At 41.3% G+C, this 20963-nt stretch overlaps 1 protein-coding gene across 1 annotated transcript in view; it reads left to right on the forward strand.

Annotated features, from left to right (window-relative positions):
- Positions 1–20963, forward strand: part of LOC126278302 (protein CBFA2T1-like) — a 1072749-nt gene that overhangs the window by 514905 nt on the left and 536881 nt on the right. Inside the window, exon 2 of the mRNA XM_049978315.1 lies at positions 14562–14742. Coding sequence (XP_049834272.1) covers positions 14568–14742 — 175 coding nt within the window. The 5' untranslated portion in view covers positions 14562–14567. The remainder of the gene's footprint in view (positions 1–14561; positions 14743–20963) is intronic.

A 20963-nucleotide genomic window follows, 5' to 3' on the forward strand; every position in this document is an offset into this window, starting at 1 on the left:
AAAGATGGAGGTGGCAGAATGTGTTTCTCTGTTTGGAGATATTCTGTAATAGTTGACTGATATGAATTTCGCCGTCTTAGTTGAAACCGGTAAAGCGTAATTAAAATACATACTACAGTTGCTGAAAATTATAGCCATTATATACATGTTTCAAGTCAGACTACTAAATCTCATGTAGAGATTGATGCAATGATCTCCCTCTTGTCTTGGAGATAAAGTGAGCAAACTTTCATCTTTTAGAAGAATATCCGTTTGTTTGTTTGTAAACCTACGGTTTGATTCCGATCTTGATGAAATCTTGCACGCTTTACCTTCAAGACAAGAGAAATATCACTGTCTGCATAAGATTTCTTAATCTGACTTAAAACATACATGTATGAAATACATGAACTGTAGGTTGTTACTAAAAATCTCAAGAAGTTCTTGGCCACTTTACTTCAAATTTCTACACTATTCTTAATGAACATTTGGGTGACGATAGACCCTATATTTTTTAATATGCGCAATATATAAGTATGTGTGTTGTACAGTGTGTGTGTAGAAAATGAGAGGGCTGGCAAGTAGGTCATAACAGGCATATTCCACATAGCAACCAATGTCCACACCCTTAGCATAAGGCGCTAGTGTTCGTTGAACAGCGTCACACGCCGCCAGCAGGGTAGGTTCACAACATGCCATCGCAGAGGTCATGGTGGCAGGTCTGCAGGACAACGTTTCCAATACATTTGTGGCATCAAGGTACATAAGAAGCCAGGGTGAAGTCTCGTAACCTTTATTTGAAGAGAGTTACAAAAAGTGCTTGAAATTACGCCCCCCTGTTTGAATGCACTCCGCGCAACGACGCCGGAGTGACTCTCGCATTCTTTTAAACACCCCTGGCGAAGTGGTAATTGCGTCGGAGGTTGCCATAATGCGCTCTGTCAGCTTTTCAGCAGCCTCAGTGGGTGTTTCATAGACAACTGATTTCATGTGGCCCCAGAAGGAAAAAAAAAACAAAGGGCGTCAAATCATACCTACTTCCATCTGCAGTCAGTTTCCTCCATTTGCTACGATCGTCAGCGAGTTGCTCCGACTTGTCACTGTCAATATTAAATGCGTACATATCACGCTTGACTCAATCCCTGAAACAAAGTGAAGGTCTTCCACGAGGTCTCTTTGTTCCTGCTATTTTACTGAGTAATGTGCGCCGGGGCAGACTGTAGTGGTCCATACGATGCAGATGTCCTAACAATTGCTTGAGCGTGGCAGTGATACTCTGTTGTTTTGCAGTTTTAAGAACAATATCCTTTGTTACATGACCCTTCCATGATACTCCCAAGATGCTCCGTAAGCATCGCAGGTGAAAGGCGTTGAGCTTTCGTTCCTGTTTGGTAAACCAAGTCGAAGTCTCAGCTCCATACACACGTGATTGATACACGAGTACTTTTGTCGACAGTCTAAGATGTTTGTTGTCCTATGCTCGTGTGCGGAACTTTCCGAAAGTGTTGGTAGCCATTCCTATTCGTGCATTTATCTCGTCGTCCAGGGAGAGATCTTCTGTCATTACTGAACCAAGATAGTATATTTTAACGACTACCTTCAACAGGGAGCAGTCCAGTTTGAGGACAGGCGGATCTGTGTATCCTTGTGCCATGACAACCGTCTTCTTTACGTTTATAGACATGGAGAAGATCTTGCATGCAGTAGAGAATTTATCCATGAGCTCTTGCAGATCGTCTGGAGTATGCACTACAAATGCACCATCGTCAGCAAAAATGGGCTGTTTACAAACAAGTCTTCACGCAAGCGCTTGGATCTGAGTAGACAAATGTTGTAGAGCTTCCCCTCAGCTCTGGTATACAGATGAATGCCCAGGTTAGTTTCACCAAAAGCAAATTTGAGGAGCGCTGAGAAAAAAAAAATGTTGAACTGAGTGGGAGCCAATACGCAGCCATGACGAACCCCTCAGCAAATGGGTCAGACGTGATTCCGTCGAAGACCACAGCACCTTCCAAATCATCGTGAAAAGCCATGATCATCTTCAAGAGCTTCAGAGGACACCCTATCTTCAAAAGTACTGCATACAGTCCTTCTCTGCTGACTGTGTCGAAAGTCTTGTTTAGGTCGATAAAGGCAATGAACAGAGGGGTTTTGTGCTCGCGGTACTTTTCCTGAATTTGTGGAATTGTGAAGATCATGTAACCGTCCAGTAAATTTCAGAAGTCACATCGTATCAACTGCAGATCGTTGGGGACGAAACACACATTGTTCCTCATGGTAGATGCGTTCGGCAAGCTTCAGGAATCTGCCCAGCACTACGCGGGCAAATGCTATTCCAGGTATACTCAGGAGTGAGATTCCACAGTGACAGTTGCAATCGCCGCGATCACGTTTACCTTTGTATGAAGTAATAATATTGGCATCGCGCATGTCTTGCAGCACAGTACCCTCGGCCCAACATTTCAGTAAGAGGTTAAAAAGCAGCGGAAAAACTGGCTTAAGTTTTACAATTTCTTAAGTTTTACAATTTCTTAAGTTTTACAATTTCTTAAGTTTTACAATTTCTTAAGTTTTACAATTTCTTAAGTTTTACAATTTCTTAAGTTTTACAATTTCTTAAGTTTTACAATTTCAGCGGCGATTTTGTCTTTGGCAGGGCACTTCCCACATTTAAGCTGTGTAATTGCTCTTTGAAACTCCTCCATAGTAGGCGTGACAAGCAAGTCATGGTAAGGTGTCATCCGAGGAACTCCATGCATTACATTTGGACTAATGTTGATGAGATGTGAGTGCAGGCTGGAGTAATGTTCTACCTAACGGTGCAATTGACGATTTCGATCTGTGATGACTTTTCCATGTATTTCCTTGAGTGCTACGCTCTTCTTTGGAATGAGTCGAATGGCCCGTTCATTGCCCGAGTACACATCACCAATGTTGCCAGCATTGAAACACTCCTGTATGCCAGTGCAAAGTTTCTCCCAGGAGGAATTGATGCAGTTGCGGACAGTGCGTTGAACAGCTGACTTTGCTTTGCTTAGCTCCCTGCGTATAGAATTTTGCATGGGTTTTTATGCCAGACGACAGTGGCCTGAGGCTTAGTCTCAAGAAGAAGTTTCAGGACACCTACGTTCTCGATGAACCAATCCTGGGATTTTGCTTCCAGATTACAGAACACATTTCCAGCCGTAACGGTAAGAAGCGATTTTATCTTCTGCCAGTCTTCAGAAATAGGAGCGGCTGGGTCCCAGGGATCCACCTTTTTGCGTATCTCGTCACTAAATGCTGCTAATGCAGCAGTGTTTCTTGTTTGGCCAAGATTAATTTTTGTTTTGCAAGGTACCTATCTTTTGTTGCTACTAGTGCATGATCCGTGTGACAGTTTACACTAAGGAAAGAACGGGTATTAAGAAAGTAAAGCAGATATCTCGTTTTAGTTAGAACAAGATCTAATTGGTGCCAATGTTTTGAGCGGTGTGCATCCGGGAAACCTTGTGCTTCAGTTTTCCTTTAAAGTGTGTATTGGTGACACACAACTGATACTTTGCACAGAATTCAAGCAACCGTGGACCATTTTCACTCGTCTTGCCCACTCCGTGTTTGCCAAGGCAGTCAGGCCAAGTGGCAAAACCACCACCAAAACGAGCGTTTAAATCACCAAGGATGCATAGACGGTCTCAGGAGTGCTATTCATAAAACTGGTCCTTGGCATCTGCAGCTGAGGTAAGTGTAGGTGCATATACAGATATCAGCGTCAATTGTTGGGAAATAATAATGCCGTGTGACCACGGCCTCCCGTCGGGTAGACCGCTCGCCTGGTGCAAGCCTTTCGATTTGAAGCCACTTCGGTGACTTTCTCGTCGATGGGGATGAAGTGATGATGATTAGGACAACACAACGCCCAGTCCCTGAGTGGAGAAAATCTCGGACCCAGCCGGGAATCGAACCCGAGCACTTAGGATTGACAGTCTGTCGCGCTGACTATTCAGCTACCGGGGGCGGACTGGTGGGAAATGCAGAGTCGTAGTGCGTTCTGAGATCCCAATCGGATTTTCGGTACAGCGCAGCCTCATTGCGTGTTGCCGGAGGCTAGCAACATCTTTGCTCTGCCAGGAAAAAGTTTGGTTTTTTTCGCCTCTTCAGACTTCTTCTGGTAGCCTGGTTTCCTGCAGTGCTTTTATGGCGATATTGAGTCTGACTAGTTCTAAGTCGATAGCAGCCGTTTTCCGTAGGTCTTGTGAGCTTCCACATGTGTCCGGGAAGCCTTGCAGCATAGTACGGATATTCCATGTACCGATGCGTAATGAAACATCTTTACACTTTATTTTTATTTCTTATTTTTGTAGCAGCGGGTGTGGATATTAATCAGACCATCAGTGACCATGCAGCTGGTTAGAATGAAATTACAATGAAATGAACACCCTTAGCTGCTTACAGGCATTGACATACGTCAACGGGGACTGATGAAAATGTGTGCCCCGACCGGGACTCGAACACGGGATCTCCTGCTTACGTGGCAGACGCTCTATCCATCTGAGCCACCGAGGAGACAGAGGATAGAACGACTGCAGGGATTTATCTCTGGCACACCTCTCGCGAAACCCACATTCTCAACGTATTGTCCCGCACTACATTCGTAGTGTCCCCGCCCATTATACTCATTACTCGCGGCGCGTTGCCGATTCCAGTAAGAGTTCGGGCACTGTTTGTGCATTCGCACAGAAGAAGAAGATGGTCAAGTGGCCGGTGAGCCTTAACTATATATATACTAAGATGGTATCTGTTCTTTCGGACATGTCCGAAAAATACGTTGAGAATGTGGGTTTCGATGGAAGCGTGCCAGAGATAAATCCCTGCAGTCGCTCTATCGTCTGTGTCCTCGGTGGCTCAGATGGATAGAGCTTCTGCCATGTCAGCAGGAGATCCCGGGTTCGAGTCCCGGTCGGGGCACACATTTTCATCAGTCCCCGATGACGTATGTCAACGCCTGTCAGCAGCTAGGGTGTTCATTTCATTGTAATTTCACTTCTAGTAGTGTTAGTGTTTCATACACCCAATGGAACAGTCGGCACCAGGACGGGCCAGTACCTAACTGAGTGGGAGCTGCCCAGCTGGAAGCGGGCCGTGACTGGCCAGTGGACCTACGATGCCCCCCCCCCCCCTTCTGTCAATAGCGACCCCATTACAGCCAGCTGATGACCGCTAACTGACGCTATCTTTGTTGTTTTCACATGGATGTAGTGTCCTCTTCGTGGATGCTACTGCGCCTGGGACACAGATTTTAGGTGACGGCGAGCTTGTCCACTACCGGAGCTACTATCTCGGCTAGCTGACTGGTTCCACAGGAGCGAAAATACGCGACATGGGGGTCAGCTTGGCTGCAGGCAATTCCCGCTCATTTTCGGTTGCACCGTGCTTGCGCCTAACGTAAGTGCCGTTTCCGGGCTTTAGTTTGGAGTTGTGCCTCTCCCATACGGATGGCATGCCATTGCTAACGAACTCCGCATCTCCGGAGACAAGAGATGGGAAACAGCATACGATAAGAGGAGAGAAAGGGCGTTGTGAGACACTTTGTCTCTGGCTCCTCTGCAGAGGCACGTCCGGCTTGGGACGCTACGCTACTGCCGGCATGGCCCTCTGCTTCCCTGAAGCACGCAAACCCTCTCGCCCGCAGTTGTGCTACTCTACGGCGGTGTCTGCTGAGAGAGTCGTTTGAAATAACGTTTGATTTATGCAGTACATACATAGTTAGTTTCATTGGTAGTATTGAAAGTTCCTTCGGGTGATGATGCGACCGACAGTTTTACGTTATTTAATTTCTTTAATGTTATTATTTTTTATATTTATTTTTTTTTTTTTTGCTCTACACTGTCCATACCATCGAAGTTCGGAAAAGTGTTAAAACCTCCTTACTGTTCCGCGAAATATCAGCTTCGGCAAGAGCAGTCAATAGTGCCATAAAATAACGCTGAAGTTTCGAAGACACCATTCCCACGGGGAACAGCCGATACAACGAAAAACAGTCAAGCCACATGTACAGCTTGAAACAAATATAGTTCCAAACCTGAATAGCTTTCTGGCCATGAACCCGCCGGTTCGAAACCGGAACTGTTTTTTTTTTATTAACAAGAAACATCATTAATAATAGTTGACTGCTGTTTTTAATTTTTTTGTGTGTATTAATCTTCACACAAACGTTTTTTCTCTCCGGTACAGATCAATATGTCTTCAATAGTTAACCGATCTAAGAATCAATTTTATAGATTGTTCTGAAATGACACATTTCAAACAATATTCTCTTCTTGGCTGCTCCGTTTATTGCCAACGTTTCGCTTCCGGCTAGGTTACAATGCAAGCAAATACTTTCAGAAGACACTTCGTGAGACTTAAAATATATGTATCATATTAATTTCATATTTATCAGATACACTTTTGTTGATATTGTCAAAAAATGGTTCAAATGGCTCTGAGCACTATGCGACTTAACTTCTGAGGTCATCAGTCGCCTAGAACTTAGAACTAATTAAACCTAACTAACCTAAGGACATCACACACATCCATGCCCGAGGCAGGATTCGAACCTGTGACGGTAGCGGTCGCTCGGCTCAAGACTACAGCGCCTAGAACCGTACTGCCACTCCGGCCGGCTTGGTTTTGTCAGTCGGTATTACTTTAACGGTTGTCAGTTATTATTTTGCTGCCCAAATAGCAAAACCCATGCAATACTTTTAATGTCTATGACTTAAACTAAATATTGGTCAAATGTTTGTGAGGGTTGGTTTTTGTTCGAATTTTGGTAATCAAATGAAGAGTGGCAGATGGACAAATGAGGTATCAAACTGACAAGCATAAGGTCTAGTTTTGTCGACATTGCTTGGAAGTAATCTGAGTAATTAAGAAATAATTCACCAGTGATTTCAGGAAAAACTGAAATATTTCCCTTAAACTAAAGCTGCTGCTATGTTAATGAATTGACAAAAAGTTCGTCTTTTCGAAGCTGCTGCAAGGTATATTAATGAATTGTCAAAGAGTTCGTCTTTTCAAGGCCTAGCAATTTTGGACATAAAAATTTACAGTGATGTATATTTAACTGTCAAAATGGATTCATTTAAATCAGTTACTAAATTCAGGACATTTCGAAATAGAAGACGCTAGGACAGCATTTAAGGTGCAGTTAAGGTTATGTTTCTTCCACAAAAGTTGAAAATGAAATAGAATTACGTAAAATAATCTGTGAAATATTTTGTGAAATGATTCGTCTAAAAGTGAGAAATGAATTAGATTAGAGAAACAGTTGACAGACTTTTGAGTGATTTATTAATTATGTAAAGCAAATGAGCGTCTGTTGTTTCTCTTAAGTATTTTGTTTCCCACTTGTAGACGGATCGTTTCATATAACATTTGACCGATTTTTTTCAAAATTTTACTTTTTCCAGCAACACACACTTCATTCGTTTACACTCCGTTACCTAGCTTTTCGTTGGTGGAGTCTATCTTATACCTTCTCTTTACGACACTATGCATTCAACTGGATATCCCTTGCAGACTTACAATGTCATCTGCAAAACTAATTTCTTCTACTCAGATCATCACTTAGGTAACATGATTCCAGATGGTAATGGTTTTGTATCTGAAAGTGTACTTGGTGTTATGGTACTCAACTGTTTTGAGGACACCAGCATTTATCCAGAGCCAGTTTTACACTTTATAATGGGTACTTATAACTTGTTCATCTGATGTCAGAAAACTATAGGAGGATTGCCTAATGACCTGGTATCTTGCAGGACATGAGAGGACAGCACACTCCTGTGAAACGTACACATCAAACCAGCCAGCATCCCCGCAATGGTTTAACAGGTGGCCGACGCTGTAGCACTTATTGGAACGCATTCATGTAGACTTCGTAGTCCACTTTCCCAGAGAGAGATGTGGCTCATCATTATAGACTTTTATTCAAGTTTCCTTTTGCTAGTGCGAACGTGAAATCGTAGCAACGGAAACAATAAACGCTTTGCACGAAATACTCGCCACTGAAGGGCCCCAGAAACGTGACCTTGAAAGTCACCTTTTCCAACCATGCAAGCGCCATGATACAACAAATATTTCTTCATTTTTAATAGCCAATCGGAAGTTATCTCATGAATAGTTATAAAGATACATTTGTCTTTTTTCAATACGTCTTCTCATAGGGGCAACGTTCCTACATTTCCCTAGAACCGGAACTCAGTCTTGCCCAAGGTTGGCTTTTATCAGTTTTTCCATTCTTGTGTAACTCATTCGTGTCGGTATTTTGTAACCATTAAATATCTTTGCTGGTCGGTTATTTTCACTCCTCTCAGCACCTATTTTCTTTGAAATAGAAATTATTACATTCTTCTTGAAGGACTATTTCACTTGCCTCCTGTCTCGTATAAGAGCAGGTATAGCCTTGTCATGGCGAGCCCTCCCAGTGATCTCAATAATTCTGAGAACAGGTAGTCTACTCCAGGGAACTTAGATCCTTCAGAGTTCTGGCAAATTCTTCTCTCAGCATTGTATCTCCCATCTCATATTCATCTACTTCCTCGTCTCTTTCTGTAAAGATTTTATTTGCTTTCTATACATCCTCTATGGACACTCTTTTACCGTCGCCTACCCGTATTTCCTTAGTACTGGCTTGCCATCTGACTTCTTACTGTTCGTTCAGCTGATTTTTCTCCAAATGTCTCTCTAATTTTCCTATAGGCTATATCTACCTTTCCCGGAGTCATGAATGCTTTACAGCCTTGCATTTCTCGTCTATTCCTCTTTCGCTTGTGTACGTTTCCTGTCAATCTAGTTTTATAGATAGTAATATTCTCCTTTGCCAGCTTCGTATGCTACGTTTTTATATTTTCCGCTTGATTCAGTTAGATTCAGTCCTAAGTGCATTATCCAAGGATTTCTACTGGATCTTCTCTTGGCCTACAATACGATGAAAATATCCTATAGTTGGTTTCGATATTGTAACCATAGCACTGGTATCGATAGAAATGTATCGATACTAATATCAATAATTACATAATATCCTCATATAGGCGCCTGACCTAAGAAGTGCCGTAAATGTTAGAACAGAAAGAAACTTCCGAAAAACTTCTATGCCATTGTGTCCGACGACAAATGGTAATATCATTGGAAATTTTTTTGTCTAGGGTGGTAGTGAACGATTCTAACAGGGACATTACAAATTTCGAAATCGTGACAGTCAGTTGTTTTTTTCCACTCTATGACAAACTTCAGATGTGGTGAAGTTGCATATGTGGAACTTCATCTGTAAATATCAATCTAAATTGTGTTTAAATTTAGTACCTGGAAACCATATTTGCAATTCCGTTTCACTAATCCAGTGTTCGATTTTAAAGTATAAAATACAACTATAAGAAGTTGAACTCCAATCCTTGAACTGCACAGTAGTTTGTGTTACTGAGCACTGGTGCAGAGACACAGAAATCCAACACTTAGTATTATCATTGTATCAACGGGCAACTCTTACAGCAGAACCGCTTCAAGGGGTATAGGATCATGAATTTATATCGGAAAAGAAACACAGTTCAAATCAAGACATGCCCTCAGTACAGTAGGTGACGACAAACACTTTGCAATATCAGCTATTGAATTAACAGGGCTTGATATCAAGAAGAAATTAATTATTTTGTGGATGTATAGCTCTCCCAGTGGTAGAGTGGACACTTTTGTCAATAAATTAACAGAAGTTCTAGATAGTCTCAAGTACAAAGGTCAACATAAATCTGTTTGTGGACATTAACATCAACACTAATATCATAAATGAATCCTGCAGCACCTTCTTAGATATATTTCAAAGTTTTGGCATATCCCTATTGATCAATACTGCAACAATGGTTGCCACAATGACTGCATCAGTAATTCACCATGTGGTCACAAATATGAACAGGGAAAAATGTGATGTAGCTGTAAAAGGTTTCGTACTATCAGACCATCTCTTTCAAATAACAATAGTACAATCAGACATCGAATCATTCCCTAAACTACAAACCTACAAGCGATATCTGTAAGAAATAAAAATAAAAGATTTTTCAAAACGACTAGCAAAAGAAAGTTGGGATGAAGTGTATAAGAAAACCAATGTGAATATGAAATACTCTAAATTCTCCACTTTGTTTAAATTGAATCTTGAAAAGTCATTTCCAAAACTATGCATGTCTGTTTAAACATCTCACAAAAACAAATGGATAACAGCAGGTATTAAGAAGTGCTCCCAAACACTTAAACACCTCAGTTCCATGAAAAAGATTGGCAATGATCCAGAATTCTTAAATTTCTATCAGAGACACAGAATGATGTAAGGAAGCTGTTTGGTGCAAAAAAAGTCATTTAGTGACAAAATAATATATAATGCAGAGAATAAAAGCAAAGCAGTCTAGCATGTTATAAAAAAGAAAACAGGGAAAGGCAAACAAACGCAGAATAGCATACTGATAAGGGAGTGGGATAGGGTAATAAACGACCATTTTCAAGTATTGCAGATACGTTACAGCAAAAATTCCCCAAAACAAGTATAACACCTGTAAATAATGTTGCACTAAATACAATAACGTTACTTCCAACCACAGAGAATGAATTCAAAAAACTGTTCAAAAACTAAAAAATAAAGTCAGTAGGATTGGATGAAGTACCAATGTGTGTACTGAAACAATGCATAAGGGTTATACAAGGCCCCTCAACAAATAAATGAATCCTTCACATCAGGACATTTCCAGAGCAATTGAAACAGGCAGTAGTTGTACCTTTGCTTAAGAAAGGTGATGCAGAAGACACAGAAAATTACTGGCTCATTTGCCTGCTGTCACCATTCTTAAGAATAATAGAAGCAATTATGAAAGACAGAGTAATGAATTACTTGAACAAATACAATCTTTTAAGTGAATCGTAGTTTGGTTTCTGAAGTGGCAAAAATACAGAGTCAGCCATAGTAGAATTCACAGAAGTTGTACTTGATGCTCCTGATAAAGATGAGTGTGTCACAGGCATACTTTTGGATCTTTCTAAAGCCTTTGATACAGTGGACCACAAGATTCTATTAAATAACTTAGAAGCATTAGAAATAAAAGGGGTAGCTAATGACTTGTTTCGATCATACCTAGCAGAGAGGGTACAAAGAGTAGAGATAGCACACGCTTCAGATAGATCTAAACATTTAGTAAAACAACCAAAATACATTAATATAGGGGTTCCCCAAGGTAGCAGTTTGGGACCAATACTATTCCTGGTATACATCAATGACTTTCCCAATAGTGTCACTCATTGTGAAAAAATTCTCCTTGCTGATGATAGCAATATTATAGTCACTGAACAAACAAGAGAAGTCCTTGCAGAGAAAGCAAATGAAACTCTCAAGGAAGTTTATGATTGGTCAATAAGCAATAAAGTGACATTGAATATAGAGCAAACTAATGCCATGAATTTCCATTTGTAGAGGAAAAATGACAATGTTAAATTAAATGTAGATGGCACCTTTATAGACTACATAACAAATGCAAAATTTCTAGGAATAAGTATTGATTCTCAGTTGAAGTGGTGTGAACACACAAAGGTAATTGCAAACAAAATGTCATCAGCTTGTTATGCCCTTAGAATCCTATCATAAGTGTGTAACATGCAGTGTCTTTTAGTTGCATATTATTCATATGTACACTCAATTCTTAGCTATGGGATTCGTTTTTTGGGAACAAATGCACAAAATATGAACACAATTTTCAAACCCCAGAAAAGAGCCATAAGAATAATAACCGTAAATACTAGTCAAGCTCGTTGTAAAGATCTGTTCAAAACCCTGGAGATTTTAACTACTCCATGTGAATACATTTTTCAGTCAGTTGTACACATCAAAAATGGCATTAGCAATTACTGCACAAACACCTCTGTCCATGACCATGCAACAAGAGCTACACTCAACTTACATTTACCAAGGAAAAATAAACATAAAACTCAAAATAGCATTTTCTACCAAGGAATAAAACTCTACAATAAATTACCAAAAGAGATAAAAGAAATTGTAAAAATACACTTATTTAAAAAGGTAGCTATAAACTACCTGTTATGCAATACATTTTATACATTGAAGGATTACTTAGAAAAAACAGAGTAGGGGTTCGATAAAAAATGTTATACAAATAAATAATAGTAATGATTATAAAAGATCCAATATTCCACATAACACCTTCACATTATGTTTCTTCCCTTCTTTTTTCCTTTCTAGAAAACCTTTCCCCCAAGCTATGCAATACTAACACCTATTCCTCTTTATGAGCTCAACATCTCCCTCATTACAGGATGCTGACTCGGTTTTTCAGGATAGCAAATGAGAAGTTCTAATTCAGAAAATGTCCCTGAGATCACCAGTGTGTGTGTGTTGTGTGTGTGTGTGTGTGTGTGTGTGTGTGTGTGTGTGTGTGTGTGTGTGTTGTGTCTGTGTGTAGTGAGTGTTATGAAACAATGTATGTATACTGTGTGCAGCGACTGATAGTGAGATTGAGTGAACAGTGTGGCATTACATTATTTAATGAGTTATTTGTAAAAAATGTATTGTATACCAGGAGTAAACCTAATGATTGCTTCTAACTAAAAGTCTGTAAATGTATGTGTATACGAATTAGCTTATTGTAAATTGGTCCAAACTTGTAAGTACTTTGACATGTCCTGTAGCCTTGTAAAAAGAGATCTACAGGTGAATAAAGCTACTACTACTAGTACTACGACGACTACTACTACTACTACTTAAATCTGAGTTGTGTTACGGTCAGTTGAAAAAGGTGCCCGGAATTTCTGGGTGAATAGAAATAGCAACTTTTGGTGTTTCCTCAAAGAAGAGCCAAAACTTTCATTGGAATGAACAACTGCTTCGGAATGTTCTCCACCCAGGAGATTATGCAGTGATAAAGGTATAAGGAAAAGTAAAAATCATTTAGATTGTATACATGTAATATTTTTCGTTAAGACCACAAAGTCTTTTTGTAAAAATCTAGGTCGATTAAAATCGTCGATTTTAACAGATCAGAAGACATGTTTAGCCAACGAGATGTTTTGCGAAAGCTGTCCATTATTTCTGGGGTATACATGACTCTCAAAGCGAAACACATGATCACTTTTAAAGATGTTAGGAACATAATGTATTAACAAGCTAACCACGTTTAACGATACAATAACGAGTATTAGAGATACAATACTGCTTATTTGGAAAACAGAATAAAAAATCGCATTACATGCATATTCTTAATTTTATGCCGAATAAAACTTTTTTCAACAAGTTAAACATTGTTTCTTATTCTCCTAGAACCAAAACAGATTTTGACTTTTCCGTATTAACCTAAACGACCAATGGTAACAATAAAGAGATTAACACTGCTGTTTCTATTCTGTTTGTATTCAAGAAGTTATCTTTTTATGATACAAAGAGACAGGTCCCAAGACTAATTATACGTTTAAAGTTAGACACAAGACCCATTCTTCTTCACAAAATTATCAGTTTTTCGTGTTTCTATTCACCCCATTTTACGGTAGGTGGTGGTCTGAGTTCTCTGGTGTATCAGCTTGTTTTGGAGCTTTCTCGGCTGCTCCTGAAGAGAGTATCCGTCCCCACTGGCATCAGGTGGCGTTGCCGCCGCCAGCAGCTGGGGCGTCCGCCACCCGCCCCTGGTCCGCATCGTTAAAACATACGAGCGGCCGCCCCGCGCCCCGCAGCACCGTACGTTTGGCACGCCAACACCTGGCGCCGCCCGAGTGAGGCGGCAGTGCTGGTTCGCCGGCTGCCTGCTCTCAGAGGCCATCGGCATCCTTTCGGTCCATTCCATCTCCCGCTTCATATTAAACACGGGAGACCGCAAAGAAATATCCATCAGTCTGCAAACAGAATATTCTAATATTTTCATTATTTTTATTAAAAGTTTAGAACTTCGCATAAGTATTAAGTCTTTTCTTGTGGTAGTCATAAAACGCCAACGACATCAGTGTCATCATTCCATCTTAATATATACAAGGCTTGACAATAAAGTAATGAGACTGATGTGAAAGAAAATGTTGCTTACCGTTTTAGTCAAGGTTAGCATTGTCTCCTTCACAGTAGTTCCCTTCTGAGTGCACACACTTTTCCCAGCGCATCTGCCACTGATGGTAACATTTCTGGCCGGCCGGGGTGGCCGAGCGGTTCTAGGCGCTGCAGTCTGGAACCGCGCGACCGCTACGGTTGCAGGTTCGATTCCTTCCTCGGGCATGGATGTGTGTGATGACCTTAGGTTAGTTAGCTTTAATTAGTTTTAAGTTCTAGGGGACTGATGACCTTAGAAGTTAATTCCCATAGTACTCAGAGCCATTTGAACATTTCTGGAACTCATCTTCTTTAATATCTGGATAAACAAAGAACGGATTCTCCGAGGATTATGGGGATACGAAAAGTTGTAGCTAAGTGGGAATAAAATGATTACTGCTAGATATGAAGAACTGGCCAACCCTTAGCAAAGCACTGACTGTTACTAAATGACACTTCCCTGGAAGGGCGTAACTAAGAGGATGCTGTCGGCGGCTTGTTGCAGAAGCGTATGGAACCTAAGCTGGTGAAGGAGGAGTCGGCAGCAGATTGCTCCGGGCCCGGCCCGGCTGCCAAGGAGGCAGCCGCCTCCGCCCCCGCCGCCTCCAGCACGACGTCCAGCGCCGCCGCCCGCTGCCGCCCAACGGCCTCCCCGCCGCCCACACGCTCGCACAGTAGACACAAAGGTAGGCCGGCGACGAACTCTCTGGTATGCTCTGTTGCTGTTCCCACGCAGGTGGCTTGTCCAGTGCACTGGGCACTAGACCACGTGATATATGGCCTGCGACAACTACGTGAACTCGCTCGGTAACCTTGCAAATACTCCGCTACGGTCGATATTATTATTAACATTATTCCTCCTAAGATTGTTTGTCGCAACTGAGAAACGACATTCAAGTGTTGTTGGTGCCACTAATTATTACTACGAGGGAAATTATGTCAAGGTTCTATTTAAGAGGTAACTTTCTTCAGGTTTTCGTACCAAACTCATGTAATAATGTTTGAATGATAATTCCGCCATTTGGCTGTACATATTCTTTAATTTTTATTTTACTACTATAATTTCGGCATTAATCCATTATCAGCCGACCGGTGTGGCCGAGGGGTTCTAGGAGCTTCAGTCCGGAACCGCTCGACCGTTACGGTCGTAGGTTCGAAACCTGTCTCGGACACAGATGTGTGTGGTGTGCTTAGGTTTGTTAGGTATAAGCAGTTCTAAGTTCTAGGAGACTGATGACCTCAGATGTTAAGTCCCATAGTGCTCAGAGCCATTTGAACCATTCCATTATCAAGTAAAACAGTGTTGGGTATAACTAGACTTTGTAAAGTGAAATCATTGTCAAGACCTATTGAACTTGATGTCCCAGTATGTAGATAAGTACAAAATCACAGAAATGTATTTGGAAACCATGTTCACTCCACATGTAACTACTGTATTGGAGTTCATTCTGTGGCTCAGTTGTCTGACGGCTGAAAAACATGTTTTCTTTCTGTTTGCCATACATTTCATTCATTTTATACTTACCTGCACGCTGGGACACCAAGTTCACAAGATCTTGACGGTGACTTCACATAAGAAAGTATAATTGTACCCAAAGTTTTTGTACTTGATAATGGCGCAATGTCGAAATTGTGACAGTAAAATAAAAATTAAAGGATTTGTACAGTCAAATGTCCGAAATATCATTCAGACATCAGTGGGAAATGTTTGTGAGCTTTGCTTTGCTCTAAACACATTATTTTCTTCTCTTCGTATTTAAAATAAATGCAGTCTAAACTGTACTAGGCACGCAACTGGCTATCTAAATCATTATTCACATTAAGAGGTAAATGTGCACAAAAAGATTCATATCGAAGCAAGATTTGGCCCATAACCCTTTAAGAAAAGCTTGTGAACCTATGAAGAAGTCTATCTACAACACAAGATTGTTCTCGCCACATAAAATTACCTATGTAAAAATGCGCTGATCAGCTTTAATAACGTTACTTTTATCTTACTACCCCAAACGTCGGTCACGTTTATTACAAGTACAACCTCCCCAGATTCAGTAGGACAACTTACGCTCAAAAACTGAGGGCAAGGAGTCACTACGAAGCGTACGGACCAAGACAGATTCGCATAAGGGCGCTCGGAGTTAAATTTCCTTCGTCCTGTCTACGCATTACCCCCATCGGGACGCCGTGAAATCCGTCAGCCTGTGATGGAATAGCAAAATCTGTTTGCGCACCATACCTATACACGAGGGCTATTCGGAAAGTAAGGAACCATAGGTCACGAAATGGAAACCACAGTGAAAATCAAAACTGCTTTTATTTGTTACTAACTGTTAGCTACAACTTCCAGCTACTTATCTCCATTGTCGCCTATCCGACTTAAACATTTGTCGTATAGTTGTACCAATTTTCCAATACCCTCGTTATAGAAGACAGCCGCCAGTGCTTTCTGGCAATTTTCTACGCTGGCCCACAGCGCGTTGTCTGTGCCAAAATGTTGTATTCAAAGCCAGCGGTTCATGTGAGCAGAGGTGAAACTCAAGAGGGAGAAAATTAAGGGCTGTATTGTGGGCAATCAAACATTTTCAATTGAAAACGATGCAGAAGCATTACATTGCCACTGCAGATTGCGGATGAGAATTTTCTGACAGAAGAAACCGCACGACAGTTATGTAATGTTGGCTGCATAGCTTCAGGCGAAATTTCTCACCAGGCCCTCGAACTTGGCGGGAGACACTATTGTTCTAGGTATCTTTATGAGCTTCCTGTGTGCTCATAACTAAAAAGAACGATGTAATGCGATCGAAGGGCATACTAGAGACACTGCCCAACACACCTGTGCAAAACGTCATCGGATTTTCACTGTGGTTTCCATTTCGCGACCGATCGTTCCTTACTTTCCGAATAACCCTCATAGTATTTGGTCCTGACGACATATCGATCTTTCAGTGCAGATGCACAACACTGTCCAACCTCTCGCGAGAACGCAAAAGGTCTGCCGGGTTGTAAAATAAAGAAACATTATCTTTTGTTGCAGAATAGGAAAAGCGTATTGAGAGCTGCTTATGGCTTGCTATAATCACTTTGTGAGTACTAGCTCTTTGCTGCCTTCAAGCAAGGCTCTCTCTCATGAGAAAAATATATCTTCATTCCAGGGCAGCCCAAACAGAATATCCTGAAGCACAGCGCCTTGTTTTCCTTCAAACCAACAATGTCATGTTTGGCGACCAAACCCTCACGGTGCTCTCACCCCAAAGACCTTACATAGATACATTCGTGTACCCGAAGGAGCTATGAAGACACGGAAATGCATCAAAGTGCCACAGATATAATTCCAAAGATCCCGACGAAGACGATACTACATAAAAACAGAAATATGGAAGATGGTCGGTTATAATGCATACCTTTCATGGTGAGTTATTTTAAACATGTTGAACGCCTTGCTGCATTTATTACTGGATATGTGGGACCAAACACTTAAATCTTTTTTTTTTTCATTTGAATCGATAATTTTTTTCATGTGATCTCCTCTGTTATTCTAATCTTGTTATTTTATATTTTTTTATGTATTTAATTATACGTCCACATGTGGTCATTTGGTCAATGGAAGTAACTTTGCATCGTGGAACAAAATGACCTCACGTCGGCATTTTGTTTTTTAGTGTAACACATGTATTTCATTTCAGATTTTAAACTTAAATGGCTAGCAGAGGCCTCTCATATGCAGAAATCGCTGAAATATGGACTAATCTTCCTGAAGATGATGTCACAGGTTTTTCCGATGTTTTATTAAAGACCCGAATAATTCGCCTGATGACGGTTCCAGTTCGAGTTCTGAGGGTGATGAAGAACATAATGCAGAATCAACCGATTCTGAGCCTAACGATTACGTTCGTCTTGTGAATCTTTCAAACTGCAACTAGTGGGAACCTGTAGCAAGGGGTTAAATTAATTTTACTTTCTCCTCTGTAAACATTGGTATTCATCCAAATGTAGTCCAAAAGCTTCAAGGACTACCTCCTATCCTTTATTTTGAACACTTCATCGACAACAAAGTTATACTGCTATTTGGAATTCCAAAAACAATGATTCGTAACTGGTTTCAGTTGTTACTTTCGATTTTGTATTTATCAAATAATGAGCAAGAAAGAGATCGAGAAACAGGCTCTTCAAATTCTCACAACTTTTGGATATTCTGGGGAAGACATTCAAGGTATTCTATACTCCAGAACAAAGAAACGTATCATTACGCTGACGTATTTACTTTGGACAATACATGCCTGACAAATGACATCAATATGGGATTACGGATTTCAAGCTTCATGTTAGTGGACGTCAACTGACAAAGTAAGAACGGACGACTTATTTGTTGCAAGGAGAGTGGTAACAGAATTAATGGATGGACTGTTAGTTAATTGAAAAAAAGGGACGTCATAGCCCAAACAAATGGAGACAAAATTGTAGTTGAAGTGGAAGAATAAACGAGACGTTCTAATGGTTAGCACGGCACATGATGACTCAATCGTCCAACTTGCCCAAAAAGGAAAGAGAAACAAGTACATCCGCCATGATCATAGACTGTAACAGAGAAAAGACCTTTATCGACCTCTCCGACCAGATAGCTCTTATGCCCCATACGTGAAAAGAATTGTCAAATGATACAAGAGACTTCTCTTCAATTTCATAACGTATGCATCTATATAATGTAAATGTTCTGCATTTATACAATTTGTTTAACGAGCCTTTTTGTAACCTATGTGGCACTCACGAAAACAAAATAAAAATAATTATATAACATGTCAGGATACGTTTTCTATTCTTGAGCCTCGAAACTCAGCATCAGTACATATACTCGTATTCTGCTTAGTGCGCGTATGATTGTGTTGATCAATGAGACCACAAAATCATTTGGTGTGTGTGTATAACATACAAACCATGCCACCGAGTGACGTGGCTAGTTGGTTAGTACACTGGACTCGCATTCGGGAGGTAGACGGTTCAATCCAGCGTCCGGCATTTTTGATTTATGTTTTTCTGTGGGCCACGTCCGACTTCCTTCCCATACGTCCCTAATCCGATGGGACAGGTGACCTCGCTGTTTGATTCCCCCTCCCCAGCCAACTAACCAAAAAATGCCCACGAATGTGAAATACACAATAAGTGAGAGTCTATGCGTTACGAGCACACTTCCACACTGGGAACGGCATCGTGATGTGCTAGCGCCGTCGCACCTTTATCTGTGCGTAGCAATCGGGCCATGACACCACTACGCGAAACCCGGGGGGCAACGAGATGTACAGCCCAGTGTACATCACGTGACACTGGAGTTGTTACGAGTTGCAGTGACTGGAGAGAGTGACTGTTTCACACTAATTTAATATTTCGTAGCTGCGCGTTTAAATAAAGGTCAAGTTCTCGAAAACACATGACAAAGTTAAGAACTTTTTTGGGTTACCTTTTCATTCACATACTGATTTCCCGCCTGGCCTGGGAATCTCCGCGCTTTACGTTCTGTGCTATGTAGATTCTCTGTTGAATGTCATGTCTGTCTTCAGATGAACAAAACTTCGCTTCTCAGCTTTATAATGGTGCAAATGGCTCTGAGCAGTATGGGAATTAACATCTGAGGTCATCAGTCCCCTATAGCGTAGAACTACTTAAACCTAGCTAACCTAAGGACGTCACACCCCTCCAGGCCCGAGGCAGGATTCGAACCTGTGACCGTAGCGGTCGCGCAGTTCCAGACTGAAGCGCCTAGAACCGCTAGGCCACAACGGCCGGCTCAGCTTTCAATTTTGCATTGACTCCCTCCAGATAATAATTTTGGTTTTGACTAATTCTGGTCTGGTCAGCCGGCCGGGGTGGCCGAGCGGTTCTAAGCGCTACAGTCTGGAACCACGCGACCGCTACGGTCACAGGTTCGAATCCTGCCCCTCCTGCGTATCCTGCACCAATAGCGGCCGAGCAGCTTTACCATGATGGGGTGGATCTCAGAATTTAATGGAGGACGCCGCAACTTACGCTGGCTGGCACATACCGCAACCAAAACACGTAGACACGCCTGAAAAAACATTGTCCATATACCCGAAAATACACCCTCCAAAAGAATACGTAAAGCACCTGCAACAACTACTACAATAAAAAAATGAATAAGACAAATAGTAATATCTATTGTTAAGAATGAACTCAACAGTGTCAACACTGATTTTCGAACTTACTTCACAGAAACTACCTTTATTTAGCAAAACAAATTGCAGTCGATATAGTTTGATATGCCTTGAGTCTTGATGCAGCACATCTGAGTGTGTGGGCGTTGCGACGGTCATGCTGCTCACGCAATGACGGTAGCTCCAACATACGTGAAACTGCCATAGACACTTTTGCTTAGTATATGACTCTCTATGCCACAATATTATCCTCCTTAGTGTTTCTTTGGCCACAGGCTAGTCGGACGCAGTAGTTGTGTAGATCCAGTTCCTACGTACGCAGTTACAAAGTTCCTTACACTCACAATTCTATTTTATCGTCACGTGCATAGATTTCAAATAGTATACAGTACATTTCGACCCGCTGGTCGCAATATTACAGCCGTACCGTTTCAGAAACCACGAACGTGAATTTACAAATGGTTCAAATGGCTCTGATCACTATGGGACTTAACTTTTGAGGTCATCAGTCCCCTAGAACGTAGAACTACTTAAACCTAACTAACCTAAGGATATCACACACAACCTTGCCAGAGGCAGGATTCGAACCTGCTACCGTAGCGGTCGCGCAGCTCCAGACTGTAGCATCCAGAACCGCTCAGCCACCCTAGCCGGCGCGAATTTACAGTTCTGGCGAAAAACAGGCAACACGTCACAATCAGTTTGTAGGTCTCCATGGCGACATCTGATGTTTTAACGCTCGTCTA

This window comes from Schistocerca gregaria, chromosome 6 (genome assembly GCF_023897955.1).
Source record: "Schistocerca gregaria isolate iqSchGreg1 chromosome 6, iqSchGreg1.2, whole genome shotgun sequence".
Classification (NCBI taxonomy): domain Eukaryota; kingdom Metazoa; phylum Arthropoda; class Insecta; order Orthoptera; family Acrididae; genus Schistocerca; species Schistocerca gregaria.